The following is a 15,702-nucleotide window of genomic DNA, read 5'->3' as shown; positions in this document are numbered from 1 at the left end:
GCAAACAGTGACAACCGGTTGTGGTCCACAAACCAACTGGTGACTGGAAAGGCACTGGGGGCCTTCGAGGAACATTTGTCTCACCAGCGCCACACAGTGCAGGCCAGCTGCAGGAAGGGGGCACACTGGAACTTTTGCTCTTCCTGTGACGCTTTTCATTGGACACTGTAATGACAAATAAGAAGCTGTAGATAAGTAATGAGTTGTGAAACTAATGAGAGCTAAGAAAATGTGATCGGGACTGGGAAACTGAAACTGAACCTTAGTTTAAACAAAAGAAGGGAGGAAGAAGCATTCCTTTTGTGATCTAAACCAAGTAAGTGCCCACCAGCCCACCAAATTTACGGGAGTACACTGGGCCTGCCAGATTGAGGGGAGTGAAGGCCGCGCCAAATGGGCAGGATATACTGACTGTTTTTCTTTTGGGCGCCTGAAGGCCATATAATGTGAGAACAATGCATTGATTGTTTTTCTTTTGTTCTGTCTCCAGTTTATATGAGCATGTACATAGATTGTAGCCCACCTTTAGAAGATAAAAGAGAGACCCTCTCAGCAAAGGGGGCTCCAAGTCTCTTTCTTTTCTGACTTGGGGTCCTCAGTGCTGAGCCTCTAATAAACTCACTATCCTATCCTGAAGCACATTCTCTGTTCATTCGGGGCTTGCGCCAGCACAACATCCACAACTAAGGTCACGGGGTTGCTGCTACAGCCAGCAACCAGATCATAAAGGGTTGTAACTTGCACTCTTGCAAAACTGTCCGCAAGGAAGAATTCCTCACCCCTAAAAGCCTCAGGCCTGGGGTTGGGGAGACAGCTCAAAGACGTGGGTCAACACTCAGAGCAAAGCGAGGTGAAGTCTAACATCCAGTGCTGATCGGCCCGCTGGAGGCTCACTCTAGGTATATGGTTCCAGCAAAGGAGGAGTTCACATGGAGGAGTTGCTCCAGCAAATAATTTCCCTCCATAGTCAGCCTCTTTGAACCTTCCAGAATGTTTTCATCTGCCTTTACACTGCACTCAGACTCAGGCCTCACCTCCACGCCTGTACTCTGGGTAATAACACTTGGCCTGTTTGTACCATGGAGAAGCAGCAGTGGCTTCAACATGAGTCAGGCTCAGGTTTTACTTTCATCGCAAAGTTCTGCTTTAGTTTAGATGGTTCTGGTGTCTAGTCCGTAACCCATTCATTAGAAGTTTGTCCAGATCAGACATAAACCCTTAAGTATCTCTGCTCTGCTTATATAGCTCATAATTACTACAGAATCCAAGACAATTATGTGAGAGAGAATATTATGATCAGGTATTAGACCAACTTTATAGGGAAATCAACCCGGGAAGTAGATGGGAAGAAGCTCATTCGCCACAAAGTGGCCAAGGTACATCCTGAACCAAGAAGTAACCACAAGGGTTTTGTAATTAGAGAAGCTTTAGAGAATAGCTCAGGGCAGTGTAAAAGACAAAGGACATACTTAACGGCAGGGCTTTTGGGTTTGTTTGCCTGTGTGAGTGGATGAGGCCAAAATAATAACCCAGTGACTCCTGTTAGCCAATGCACGGCAGGAAGATTAGGGAGGTGGGAGTTGATTTTCCAGCCAGCTTTTCAAACCTCTCTTCCTACTGAAGTAGCACTGTCCTCCGGTTGTTCATTGATTTGCTCAAGCAGGCCCAGTAACGTCTCCGTTGTGAGACTTGTTACTGTGTTTGGCATATCGAATATGTCACGGGTACCTTGCCAGGCTTTGCCGTGTGGGCGAGATACTCTCGGTAGCTTGCCAGCTCCTCCGAGAGAGAGGCGGAAGAATCAAACTTGGGGCGGCTGTGTGCAAGGCAAAGGCCCTACTCACTGTGCTATCGCTCCAGCCCTTCCTACTGAAGTAGGCTAAAAAATTAAGGGTTCCTCTAACCTAGTTCTTGAATGATATCCACTGGTAAATAAAACCTCCCAACCCTCATTCACAGTGCTACAGCTTCAGTTCTTCTGATCCACCAAGGCAGACATAGCATTTTTGAGAGATTGATTTTATTTTTTTATCTTATTTCTTTTCTTTTTTGGGGGGTCACACCCAGTGTGCACAGGGGTTACTCCTGGCTCATGCACTCCGGAATTACGACTGGCAGTGCTCAGGGGACTCTATGGGGTGCTGGGAATCGAACGCTGGTTGACTGCGTGCAAGGCAAACGCCCTACCCGCTGTGCTATCGTTCCAGCCCCGAGAGACTGATTTTAAAGGAAATTTTCTGGGCTGGCTCGCCGGGGGACAGAGCTGGGTGTGGCCCCCACCTAAAAACAAAAGATGTCTTCCAAGGGTTAAAGGCAGTCAGGGTAGACGGTTAGTCTCAGCGACAGCACAGAGCAAGGCGGAAGCAACCCTGGAAAGCAGACTGGAGAGACTTATTGGCCAAAAGGCCATGGTAAGTCCCAAACACCAAGAAGCTACTGGAGGTCCCTAAGCCGCAAGATTTGAACTCCTGAGTCTGACCTCGTGAATTCAACGAGCTGAACTGGGAAGTCCAGGTGCAAGGCAACCGCCTTAAGCAGAGCTCTGGTCATCTGGCCTGGCTCTACCTGGCCCACATACACGGTATAAACCCGGATGTAAACGAGGATCCACAGCAGCGCGTTGGGGCGTCGGGGCATTTCCGGGTGGCCCCAGCTCCCGACAGGGCGGACCTCTGGCCCCCGGGACGCGGCACTGGGCTGGGCCGGCGGGGCCAGGCGGGACTCGGGTTTCCGCAGCCTCGGGGCCGCAAAGCGGAACTCCCGGCCCGGGTCCACGGGTTCTCGCGGGCGCGGCTGTCCCGCCGGCCGCTAAAGCCCGTTCGCAGCTGCCCCAGGTCGCCCCGCGCCACCCGCGTCGCATCTTCCGCGACGCTGGGCGCAGGCGAGCGGCGGCTGCCGGGAAGGCTCGGGGCGGGGCAGCGACGGGGCAGCGCCGTGGACCCACGCCCGGCCCGCGCCGCCTGCCGCAGAACCGGAACCGGGGACCTCGGCGCATCCTGACGTCACGCCGTGCGCGGGGCGGAACTTCCGCCCCGACCGGAAGCGCCGAGGCCCCTTTTCCGCCGGAAGGAGGGCGCGGGCCCGCCCCGGGTTCGGGCGCCGGCTCCTGGTGTTGCTTGTAAACGTGTTTCGAGGCTTTGGTAGGCGGACGCAGCCAGCGGGGGCGGGGGTGTGAGGCGACTCTTGGCCGTGGGAAGGATCTGGAAGCTTCGGGGCACGCTTGCGTCCTCCGCCTCCCCGCCGTTACGGGCCCTCCAGTGTGTCCGGCCACCCCGGCTTGTGCAGGGAGGGGACCAGGCCGGCCCGGGTGTCTTCGCGCCTTTCGGGTCCGCGAGGCCGCCTGGGGTTCGGCACTGGACATGGAGATGGACATCGCGGTGCGCGCTGCCCGCCCGAACTGGCTCCCGGGCCCGGAGGCGAACAGGTCAGTGGTGGTGGTCAGCCACGCAGGACGGGCCCACCGCGCCCAGATGTGACGTCCACGCCACGTGGCCTGGGGAGACAAGGACAGGGAGCACTTAGTTCCAGAGCACACCCCTCTCTCACCCACCCGCTTTGCTGGATGGGGGTCTGGCTGAGCAGCCAGAAGGAAGGAGCCGCTCTCGTTGCAATAATAGTTACATTGTAACAATAGGGTGCCTGTGCCCGGAAGTGGCCATCCTCCGAGAGGAGTTGCCGGGTGATTGAAATCTCGGGGTGTTGGGTCCGGGGCAGGTGTGCGCCCCCAGACAAGCAGCTCCGCCCCGGCCCCGCCGTCTGGGGGCCGCCATCAGATGCCGGCGCCCCCCTCTGCTTCTGGAGGTGGAGCAAATGGAGTCCTTGAAGTCAAGCCGACTCTGCTCCGGACCTCCGAAATGGAAAAGGTAGATAGAACAGGTCTTGTGGCACAGTCAACGCAAGGCCTGCTTCTCTACCAACACAGCTGGAGAGGGAGGAAGGGGACAGGCCCCAGGAGGTCCTCCTTTACTGACCGCCAAGCAAGGAGGGGTTGACTTTCCAAATAAGTCAGAGAAGTTGGACTTATTTGAAGGTGGCGTGGACAGGGTAGGGGGACTGGGCTGTTCCTGGCTCGGTGCTCAGCAGCGAGCCCCGTTGGTGCTGGGGGACTTCATGCCCGTCAGGCCCCTTATCCCTCTACTGCCCTCTGGCCCAGGCCCACATCTCTCCTGTTGGCTCAGCTCCCTAAGGTAGAGACCCAAAGACAGGAAACTCGCCCCCCCCCCTTAGGCTCAACATACCTTTGTCAAAATAGAGTCACAGAGCGCCATAACACTATAATAAAAGCTGTACTAGGTGGAGTCTGAAGACGTTCCCAAAGGCTACACACTGTAACACATCTGTTACTGTTAGAGTTTTCCTGAGGTCAAGAAGACAGAACAGGTGCCTTTTTGAACTGTGCAGTAATTGGGGGATGTGGTGACAGGGTTTGACTTTGTGAATATGTTTTTCCCCCCAACAGATTTGTCAGCAGGTGAACGCGCTCTGAGGTAATGTTGCCCCTTCCTGAAATTTACTCCCACCAGATTTTAAATTTTACTCAAGACTCTTATTTTGTTTGGTTTTGTTTTAAGACTTTTTAAAAAACTTCCTGTAGATGAGAAATGTTCAGACAATGTTCTTTCTTTTTGGGGGGCTGGGGGTGGGGGGGGAGGAGCAGAGTTTGGACCACACCCTGCAGTACTATTCCTGATGGTGCTGGAGATGAGGTGGTTGGCTGTATTTGCAGGGCGAGCCCCTTACATGCTGTACTGTTTCTCTGGTCCCGAATAAAGGTCCTTAATGCGGAATAATTGTGATCCTTGAAGTTGGTCTTGAGCCTTGTATAAATTAAATGGATATTAAATGTCAAAACTAATTGTAACTTTTCTTTACCAGATAAAATTTTATTGAAAATGTCAGGCGCTGAGATTTTATCCAGGATCACCAAATTCCGTGTGGAATAGTCCACAGAACCTTACAATCCTGAATTCAGACTTGCTGCGTTTGCCATGTCCTAATGCTACTCGAGGCAGTTTCAGCTGATGAGGAACTGCTGAGTGGACTGTAACTGTGGATAGCAAAAAGGACTCTCAGTCCTGGGTCCGCGCTGCCACTCCACAGCTCAGCAGGCAACATGGCGCGGTCACAGGTGGTAGCGGGCAGCGCGAGACTCCGGCCATGGGACGTGATAGTTAATCCCACGCGCCTGTACTGTGCTGGGCTCCTGGATTCCGGGCGGGCGAGGGCGGAAGGCCTGGGTCTAGTAGAGAGCAGCCCATGTGGGCACAGGGATGCCTTGGTGTATCTTCAGGCTTCCGGGCTGCTCCAGAGAGAAGCAGGGGTGTACGCAGTGGGGAAATGGGCAGCTGAAGGTGAACAGGTGCTGAGAAATGTCCACGTTGAAAAAGGAGAGTTTCGCGTTCTCGTAGTCTAAGAGGACACCAACCCTCCGCGGGGACACTGTGATCCAAATGTCTGGCGTTGTCTTGTTGTGCAGAAACGCATACTTGGGCCTGAGGAGGGAACACTTTGCGTCAGGAAGTTTCAGAGATCGCGGAAGGGCTCCTTACTGAGCATCACTGTTTCATAATCTGTTTTTGGGCCACCCCAGGTGGAGCTTGGGGGTTACTTCTGGCCAGCTCAGTGGAGGGTGCGCTTGGAGTGCCAGGGTGGAACCTGGGTCTGCCGTGAACAAGGCAAACACCTCCCTGCTGTTCTCTTGCCCCTGTTCCGCACTCCTATGATTATATGGTATTACATGGCCAAAGCAACAGGCCTTCTAAAGCCGCGTTCTCCAAACTGTCCTCAGAAACATTTTACTCTTGGTTGTTTCGGGGGTTCTTTTTGGCGTTCCTGGGGGGACCAAAGCTGGACCTTCTTCATGTTGAGTGTGTGCTCTTCCCAGTGAGCCATCTCTCTGGCCCTTCTTGCATAAAGCAGAACACGAGATGGGTAGGGGTAATGGCTCAAAGGGCTAGAGGGTGTGCCCAGTGTGCATGAGAGCCTGAGTTTGCACTCTACCACTACAGGGCCCATCAGCACCACTTGGCACTACTTGGAAGATCCCCCAGAGTGGACAACGTGGGCCTTTAAGGCTCATCCACCTGGCCACAGACAGCGCTCACCGTGGCCTGGCCGATGTGTGTCGCATGCACCAGGAGAGGCGGTTGGCCCCCAGGTCCTCCTGCCTGGGCACGTCCCCCAGCGCCACGCCTACTGTGTAGTCCAGATGCGCGTCCACCTCCACCTCCCAGTAGTGGCGGCCTCGGACGGGAATCAGGTTCCCCAGGACAGCGACACACCTGTGAGATGGAGAAATGTGACTGGGGATGACTTTCACTTGGTAGCAGCACCCCACACCCCCCAGATGCTGGAGGGGGAGGGGCAGAGCAGTCGTGGAGGCAGGTTTGACCACAGTCTGGGTTCCCAGAAGGCAGTGGGGCATGGGCAGCACCCCAGTCTCTGTTGCCCACCAGGCGGAGCACGCCAGCAGACCCCCAGGCTCAGATGCCCCCAAACCTCTCCACAAAGGGAACTCTCGCAGAGGCCCCCCAAACCTCACACTGCTCCCCAAGATAGTTCCAGTGGTCATTCCTGCCCTCAGTGCCCCGCCTTGGGTAAGCAGTGCCCACACTGCAGAAGGAGACCGCCCCAAACTCAGAGCTCCAGTTCTAAGGGGACGTGGCACTGCTCCGGCTCTGCCTAACTTCACTGCCAAGTGCCCATGGCCTGTCTGTGCCTATCTCCTGCCCCACCCTTGCGAGTGGCTACCTGGAGAAGCGGGTGCTGCTGGGGGGCGGCCCCTTCTCGGCGCGTTTCTGCTCACGTCGCACCACCCTAAGTCCGTCTTCATCCTCGGAGATGCTCAGCCAGGGGTGGCAGGTGTTGGGGTCCAGGGGGAAACAGCTGCCTGTGGGGGAGCACCGAGCTGCCCCACACCTGCTGTCTGCACACGGTGCCCAGCTCCCAGGATGAACTCCCTCAGGTGGTGTGGGTGATGCCTCTCAGGCTCATACCCATGGGGCCACAGTTCAGGCTCCACCAGGAGTGGGTAATCAAATAAGCCATGGAACATTCTGGAGCCCCACACCTATGCCTCTGCAGCCTGAGGCGATGCTCCCTGCGGGGACTGACCAAGTGCCTCTCCTGGCATGGGCAGTGGGCGTACCTGACCCTACCTCCCACCTGACTTTAAGGCGCCCTGCCCACTGCCTGTTTGAACACCTGTGCCTGGCTCGCCCACCAGAGCAGGACAGGTGGTCTCTGCTTACCCAGCAGGGCAGGGACATACTCACGGACTTCTTGGCTGATGGCAGAACCCCAGGAAGCTCCTTGAGCCCACTTGGGGGCTCATCCCCTTACACAGGGACACGTCTTGAGTCTGGAGAGAAACCTGAGTTCTGTTGGGCTCAGGGCCACACTCAGTGCTGCTGGGATCCACCACAAGGGCCCGGCACAACTCCCACCCTGACCCATGCCTGGCCTCATCTGGGATCCCTTGGTGCTTTGATTTCCCCGTAGCACTGTCACTGGAACACTGACCTGTGGTGTGCACGGTGGCGGGCTGGCTGCGGGCACTGGGTCCCCCCACGTTGAGGGCCCGCACGGAGATGGTGTACCTCTGCCGTGGCTGTAGCTGTACCAGGGCCTCACAGGTGGGGATGCCCACCACAGACCTGCAGGCAGGCAGAGGGTGAGCACAGCTGCCCAGCCACTCCTCACTGCCCAGGCGGCCTGTGAGCTGCAGCTCCTGGGGCGAAGACGCACGGATGCGGGTTCTCTGCACACGCCTGGCTCTGGGCTGGCCCCGGCCACCTCCCTCCACCCAGCTACAGCCCCTCGAGACCGAAAGTGCCCCGCACGCACTCAGTCACACCCGACATGTCAGGAGTCTCCTCGGGGGTCAGCTCCACCGTGTACGAGTCCACAGGGTTGAGGTTCCCCGAGTCCCAGCAGATGAGTGCGGCCTCCTCGCAGCTCCGCAGTTCCCGGGTCCTGATGACCGGAGGGGAGGGCGCTGTCGGAGTGGGCAGCCTCTGCTCAGAGCAGTCCCATGCCAGAATCATCCCATACCCCCCCACTCCCAGATCCCACCACCGCCCAGTGCAGTGCATCTGAGATAGTGCAGCCGAGATGCCGCCGCCCCCAGGTCTAAAGCACCTCTTTGTTTTACAAGAGCATCCCTACATGTGTGCACCCCCCCAGCCCCTCAATCTGTTTACACCTCCCCCAGGGATTTTTTTTTTTACTTTTTGGGTCACACTCGGCGATGCACAGGGGTTACTCCTGGCTCTGCACTCAGGAATTACTCCCGGCGGTGCTCAGGGGACCATATGGGATGCTGGGAATCGAACCCAGGTCAGCCGCGTGTAAGGCAAATGCCCTACCCGCTGTGCTATCGCTCCAGCCCCCAGGGATGGTTTTTGGAGGTGTGGCCTTAGGGATCGCGGGGGGGGGGGTGGGGGGGTGGGGGGGGGAGTCTCCTAAAAACCCCACGGAAGCTCGCTGTCTCCTGCTGCCTCAGGTACACATGGCAGAACAGGCCAGCCTGAGGACCAGGAGGGATCCCCCCAAAACCCACAGCCTGAGCCGGGAAGGGTCTGTGACCCTGTCAAGACAGGGAGAGAAGCTCAGCAGGATGCAAGCGGCCACATTAGAGGGCACAGCAGTGCTGCGGGCCTTCCTACGGGACACAGCCCCTACCCCCCAGGCATAGACATGGGGATCAGGGGAAGAAACTGGCGGTTCGAGCTGCCCCCCTGAGCAAGGCAGGACCCAGTCCCGGGAGGATGGTCTGGCCTCACCTGTCATGTACACGGCTCGCTCGCTGGCGGGACTAGACCCGGCTTGGTTTTGAGCCACGACCCAGAACTCGTACTGGGTGTTGGGGGCCAGGTTTCGCACAGAGCAGTACGTCTCTTTGACAGTCATCGTTAGCTCTGGGAAAACAAACACGGGCAAGATCCAAGCCCAAGGGCTCAGCATTCCCTGTGCCAAGCTCCGGCCCTGCACTTCAGCCCCCCAACGCCCACAGCACAAGTGGGCCCCACCTTACCTGCTGACTCAGTCCCGGGAGAGCCATCCCTCACGGGCCGGTAGCTCAGCAGGTAGCTCTCCACCGTGTCATCCGAGTACAAGCTCCAGCACACGCGCACCGATGACCCAGTGGCCGAGTTGGGGGCCTGTGGGTTTATCACGGGAGCGGATGGAGCTAGAAAGAGAGAAAAGCAAGAATGAAGGAGGCCCCTGCCCTGGCCCTCTGTGGACCTGTGGCTTTGGCAAGGCAGCGGAGTGCAGAGTGGACAAGGACGAAAATTAAAGTCACGGTGCAGGAAACTGGAGGTCATGTCATGGTTCTGTTCGGTGTCGCTGTCCCAGCGGGTTGATCCAACAAGCGCCCTCCCAGAGCTGTCTCTCCAGCCCCATAGCACATTCTCATGAGCAGTTTAGTCCCAGTGACTGGCTGAACATACATGCCCCTGGCAGCTTCATGCCTGACGCCCATAGGGAACCACACATCTACTGCACAGCCATGGGGAGCCAGGCCACAGGGGCCAGACAACTGGCCAGGCTCACCCATCTGGGCACAACAGGGCTGGGCTGATCGCCAGCTTACTCGGGTTTCAAAGCCATTTAGGCTCCTGAGGGCCCCCTGAGAGTGAGGTGGCCCATCCTGAGTGTTTAGCCTGTGTCCCCTGGAGTGACAGCTTTGAGCTGTTGGAATTCCTGCACTCACAGCGCAGGAAGCTAGCTAGTATCGGGGCATGAAGCCATGGGTGAGATGCACACCTGGGGTGGAGTGGATGTGTGGACACTGTGGGTGTGGGTGTCTCGATACGGATATGTGGATACTGCAGGTGTGGGTGCACGGATGCTGAAGCTGTGGGTGCATAGATGCCATGGGTGTGAGTATGTGGACCCATGGGTGAGCTGCGCACCTGGGGTGGAGTGGATATGCTCCATCAGCTGCTCCACATCCGAGAAGTCCAAGGTCTGGTCCTCCAAGTCAGGCTGCCCTGTGATCTCCACGTCCGTCTCTGTCTTCAGGAACTCCCCCAGCCTGCGGGCAGAGACTGGGCAGGAAGCCTGGCCCCATACTGGGCCCCTCCCATCTCCCCATGGGCCTGGTGGCTTCTCAGCTGACCTAGAAGGCTGCCTGGGGCAAGTGGCCTTGGTTTGTGTCTCAGGTCTGGGGCGGGATGAGGATGGGCATGTGGCCACCAGCTGCAGAATCTGGGAAGACTCCTGGGATGGGACCCGGGAGTTCCCACCACGGCTCCTGCAGGCGGACAGACTCTGGGGCCATGGAGGACGTGCCTGTCTGTTTGGGTTGGGGCCACACTGGTGATGTTCCCAGTGGGGGCGGGGCTGGAATTCAGGCTGCCCACTCATCCCCCAGGCCTGTCCTGTGTCTAAGCCCACCCTCATAACCTGTACAAGCAAGCCTCAATCCATGTCCAAGGTGCTGTCGACCCTATTCTATAGAATTCCCACAAAACGATCTCTGCCTGTGGTGGAGGGCTGGGTGATGTTCCAGCTAGCCAGTCGTGCCCAGTCATGGGCTGAACTGTTTGCCCCTGCGGTGTTGCTGTCGAAAAGGGTGCCATGGAGACCCCTCCTGGAGAATCAATCAGGGGTCGAGCACTGCAGCCCCAAGTCTGTCAGCACTGGGCAGATGCGAGAGCCGAGACACACTCCTGCCCCTGATGCAACCAAGTCTGAATATTTGGTGTCTAGACCAAGAAGATCATGCTCAGAGCAGAAGAATTACCTGTCAGCCATCACCAGAGCATCCTGAAAAGGAGAAAAGTTACAATGATTTTGGAAATCAATCTCTTTTCCAAAGCTACTAATAGGGGAACATGTAAAACATGGAACCTGGGAGAATGCCAGCCACTGCCCGCCCTCCGACACCCCTGAAAGCATGGCTGGCTTGCAGTGCCCGTGAGGAAGCCCAACGGCCTGGGTGGCTTCCAGTTTCCCTCACTGTGCCGGCGTCACTGTCCGCTGTGTCTGTCTGGGGCCACACGCACTGAGTCAGAGGGGAAGTGCTGCTGGGGGTTGGGTAATGGCCGCTCTGGAGTCAAGGCTACTCCTTTGAATCCTAGACCGATTTCTTGGGGAGAGTCCCTGAAAAACAGGGAGCCCCACTCCGACAGGAGGAGCTGGGCAGCCCAGCACCTGGGCAGGCTGAGCTGGAGCTTCCGGGAATCGACAAATGGGGTCTCTGCCTGGCCCAAGCCTGACTCTTCAGTGGGGCCCCAGAAACAGGAATTGCAGGAGTGGCAGGACAGTGGGGAGGGCATCTGCTTGCATGTGGACGACTGGGTCCAACCCCTGGCAGGAGTGATCCCTGAGCGCAGCCCAGGGCTCTGAGGGGCTTTGTGGGGCGGCCTACCCTGAGGAATTCAGCCTTGCCCTGGTGGCACAGCTCCTCCACGGTCTCCATCAGCTCCCTGCACGTGTCCAGGTTCTCCCCGCAGCTTACCAGCTGCCTGTACAGGGCTCCCAGCTTCTCTCTCTTCCTCTCCCCGAGAACCTGGATCTTTTCTTCGTATTTCTGAGCCAGCGTTTCCAGGATCTCGTTGTAATGAGACTCAAAATTTTGTTCTTGTTTCCCAAAGTTCTCCTGAAAGACAGCAGACCTTAGCCCCTGTCCCTACCAGGATGGAGCCAACCGGGGGCTGAGGAGAGGCCACTGTGTAGACACTGGGCGAGGATCAGGGCTCTCCATCCAGAACCGGGGCAAGACTAACCTGCCCACACCCCTTTTCCTTTCCAGCTCCCCGGCACCACCCTGGGTGATTTTGCGTCCAAATCAGCTGCCATGGGAAGCGTGGGCCATAGCCACGGACAGCTGCTAGAAGACCCCCATAATCACCAGAACCATGAGCTCCAAACAAGGATCATGGCAGTGGGAGGAAGGGCGCTCAATGCCTGAGGGGCAGCAGGCAGATGACCCAAGGTGGTAGATGTGTGAGCTTCTGTGTGTGGACCCCATGTGTGTGTCTAACCTGTGAGAGACCCTGTGTGTGTAACCAACCCAGTGTGATCCAGAGTGTGTGAGACCCACATGTGATCCAGTGTGTGTGAGACCCACGTATGACCCAACATGTATGTGTATGAGACCCATGTGTGACCCAAGGTGTATGTGTGAGGCCCACGTGTGACCCAGTGTGTGTGAGACCCACATCTGACCCAGTGTGTGTGTGAGACCCACGTGTGACCCAGTATGTGTGAGACCCACGTGTGACAGTGTGTGTGAGATCCACTGTGTGTGTGAGACCTACATGTGACCCAGTGTGTGTGAGACCTATGTGTGACCCAGTGTGAGACCTATGAGACCCAGTATGTATGTGAGAGACCCACACGTGACACAGTGTGTGTGTGAGAGCCACATGTGACCCAGTATGTGTGTGAGACCTATGTGTTCACCCACTGTGTGTTTGTGTGTGTGAGACCTATGTGTGACCAGTGTGTGTGAGATCCATGTGTGACCCAGAGTGTGTTCGTGTCAGCGGGCAGCAGCAGGGGCACAGATGAAGCCCAGAGCAGAGCTGGCCAGGCCGGCCCCTACCTCCACAGTGATGAACACCTCCTCCAGGTGACTGGCAAAGTTCTCCATCTCCAGGATCTGCTGCTCCAGCTTGTACATGTTCTTGTGAATCTCGTCCTGTTCCGCAGGAGACAAGGGCACATCAGCACTGCCCTTCACTTCTGTCCAGGGTACTCAGGGCTGGCCAACTCGACTCAAGCAACCAGGGAAAAGCATGGAGGACATCATGGAGGAGTGGGCTTGGACTAACTCACCCGGGCACCTTCCAGGGCCTTGCTGAGTGGGGTCACCTCATGCTCCCGGTGCTCCTCAGAAGCTGCCTCAGAGCCTCTCACGGGAATTCTGCAAGTGACGCAGAAGCCATCAGGCGCCTCCTCCTCGTCCTCCTCCTCAGGGATGACGTAGCACTCATAGTCCTCACTGGCGCGGCCGTGCGTGTACCGATAGGCCTCCCGCAGGTCCTGGCATGCACCAGCCGGGCCCCAGCCACTCCAGCCCAGGTCCTCGGTCCCCATGGCTTCCCCGCCTGGCCTCCGGCCTCTCTGCTCATGGGTAGCCTGGCTCCTCCTCAGGGAGTATGGTGCCAACTCGCACAGCCCGGGCTGCAGCACCTCGTCTTCTGCTAGTTCGTCCCCAAGCTCCTCCGTGTCCTCAAGTCCGTACAACTGGGCCAGCTCCTCAGCATTGTCCTGCGGACGATGCGGGGCCGGGCCGGCCAGGTCTGTGGGGAGGAGGGCCAGCCTGTCCTCAGCATCGTACAGGTCCAAGGGGTAGTAGTGGCAGTCACGGGGGGCAGGGGGTCCTGCAGCCTCTTCTTCCATACCCAGAGGGGTCCTCCTGGACAGGAACCACCAGTGGCTGGTCCTAGGGCACAGAAGGGGGTGGGGGAAAGCACTGAGTCGAAGGAGGGACTGCCCCGAGGACCTTGCGGGACCAGCTCACAGGCATGTTTCGGTGTCAACATGGTGAGGGCAGATAGTCCTACTTTATTTACCATAATTTTATTTTTTGGTTTGGGGTCCACACCAGGCAGTGCTCGGGGATCACCCGTGATGCTGCTCGGGGATTGAACCCAGGTCAGCCGTGTGCAAGGCAAGCGAGATGTGCTCCATCACTGATAGGAAGACATGAGGAACCACAATCATGCCTGCAGAGTCCCCACTATCCTACGCGGGATGGGGGTCCTCAATGTGCCCCACATTTCTCACGTGCCATAATGGTGACAGTGTCCACAGACGCTGAGAAATAATCTCTAATCCGGCAACGTAGGCAATAGGTCAGGGACTTGGGTTCCATCCCAGACACTGTGTATGGTCCCCAGAGCTCTGTTAGGGCTAGGACGCAGCACTGCTGGGTGTGGGAAAATCATTTTTAAAAATTATTAAAAAAATTTTTTTAATCTAATGATCACAATAGATTATTACACCCAGGAAAAAGGCATAAATTACTTCCTGATATTATAAATCCATATATTTGGTGGGGAGAGTTTGGGGTTTGGGCTGTACCCACAGTGCTCAGGGTTCGCTTCTAGCTCTATGCTTGGGAATTAGTCCTGGCAGTTCCCAGGGGACATTATGCAGTGCCAGACAATTGTCTCCCCTGTGGTAAGACGCCGTCTCTCCAGCTCCTCAGCATGGCACTTACCCCCATTATCCATGGGCATCCTCTGTGGTCCCTCATGTCCACTCCCAAACAGCACTGCTCCCTCTGCACCCAGGGACAGGGGTCCACAGCTACCCAGGACTCTGCCCTGAGATGCTACTTCCAGCTCCGACTCCCAGGTTTCCTGCAGGGCCCCGCCCTCTGTCCTCTGCCCTCTGCCCTCGGCTGCCTGTCACACTGCAGGCTTGGGAGAGTTGAGGCTCTCTGAGGACCAGGCAGAGCTGTTTCTGCCCGGAGTGTGGCTTTCCTGGGCCATCACTTCTACTGGATATTCAGACGCAGTGACTGCCTGTCCCTAGCAGAGTTCAGGCAAAGGGTGCGGGTACGGTGTCAGTGTCATGTCAGTAGTATGTGGGCTGGACGCTCCACGCAGTTTCTGGCTGCCCAGCGGCAGCTGAAGAAAGGAGGAAGCACCTGGGTAGAGAGCAGTCTGAACTTGGGGCACTGATGAGCACCACGCCTCATTGCTGAACTCTAGTGACTGAGGCGCAGTCAAGAAAACTCTCTCTGACCGGCTGCAGAGTTTGCACAACAGCTGCGAACAGGGTCTGGTGCAGCCCTCGCCACACCAGAAAGCTTTCTCTGAGGGAGGAGCCGGCCCAGCCCGGGAGAGAGGACAAGCAGGCCATTTTCTAGCACCGGAATCCAAGTACAGAACTGGGCCCTGTCTGCATGCAGCACCCACGGGGGAAAAAAGCCACTCACAGGGCTGATCCCACAGCAGAGGAGGTCCCAAACTGAAGTGGGAACCAGACCCCACACACAAGGACCCCCAGAATGCTCGCAAGGACCCCTGCCTCCAGCTGCACCTGAGCGAGCCCCCATCAGCTAACATATGTCCTGGAAGGCTCACACCCAGGCCTCTGCCCTTCACTTCCCAACAGTTCCTGAGTACTTAAAAAAAGGTAGAGAAGCACTTACCAGCTGAGGGGTCCGTGACTCCTGGCTAGAGGGAAGGGGAAGCAGTTGCCACTGCAGGCCTGTGCTCCCTCCCGCCCTCAAGGTGACCTCTGCCCACAGCAGTAACTTGAGCCAGTCCTGCAAATAGTAGCAGGCCTGCAGAAGATCAGAGCCCAAATAAGGGACCACAGGCTCCAGTGTCACCAGGAGGTGGAGAGCTGCTGGGTGTGTCACACGTGGAGGGCCCTGCTCAATCCCCAGGCAGGGTGGCTTACTCTGACACAAACAAGCACGACTCACGTGGGCAGGACCCAGCAGAGTCCCTGAACAGATTCCATCCGCTCCCCGGGGCACTCAGGCTGGCAGGCAGCACCTCCCCAGGTCAACTCCCACTCCTAACTCATCCCACGAACTGGACTGCTGTCTCGAGAGACACCCCACCACTTCCGTCATCCCCATGGAGAAAGGGCTGCACCCCATTACCTTAAATAGGTGGACCTAGGCCAGTGGCCTTAGCTGCGGGTCTGTGCATCCCTGGAAGCATTAGGACGCAGTCGCATGAAAAACTGCAAGAGAGCTGGGGGACTTGGAAGGCAGACATCCTC

At 57.2% G+C, this 15,702-nt stretch overlaps 1 protein-coding gene and 1 non-coding gene across 2 annotated transcripts; one reads left to right on the top strand and one right to left on the bottom strand.

Moving 5' to 3' along the window:
- The first annotated feature begins 3,795 nt into the window (after positions 1-3,795).
- LOC130023824 (small Cajal body-specific RNA 15) lies at positions 3,796-3,922 on the top strand. The gene has a single exon (XR_008792494.1). It is a non-coding gene; the product is annotated as a small Cajal body-specific RNA 15 (non-coding RNA).
- Positions 3,923-4,861: 939 nt separating this feature from the next.
- FSD2 (fibronectin type III and SPRY domain containing 2) lies at positions 4,862-15,600 on the bottom strand. The gene is made up of 13 exons (XM_056114088.1): positions 15,581-15,600; positions 12,790-13,399; positions 12,557-12,652; positions 11,378-11,608; positions 10,751-10,773; positions 9,918-10,039; positions 9,035-9,190; positions 8,784-8,918; positions 7,846-7,996; positions 7,522-7,655; positions 6,751-6,889; positions 6,105-6,281; positions 4,862-5,492 (listed from the first exon to the last, which is right to left on the bottom strand). Exons 2-13 carry the CDS (start codon positions 13,354-13,356, stop codon positions 5,240-5,242), a joined length of 2,184 nt encoding a protein of 727 aa, XP_055970063.1. The 5' UTR covers positions 13,357-13,399; positions 15,581-15,600; the 3' UTR covers positions 4,862-5,239.
- Positions 15,601-15,702: the final 102 nt, after the last annotated feature.

This window comes from Sorex fumeus, unplaced genomic scaffold (assembly GCF_029834395.1).
Source record: "Sorex fumeus unplaced genomic scaffold, SorFum_2.1 ptg000024l, whole genome shotgun sequence".
NCBI lineage: Eukaryota > Metazoa > Chordata > Mammalia > Eulipotyphla > Soricidae > Sorex > Sorex fumeus.
Note: the sequence above shows the minus strand (reverse complement) of the source record. Positions and strands in the feature narration are given on the sequence as shown.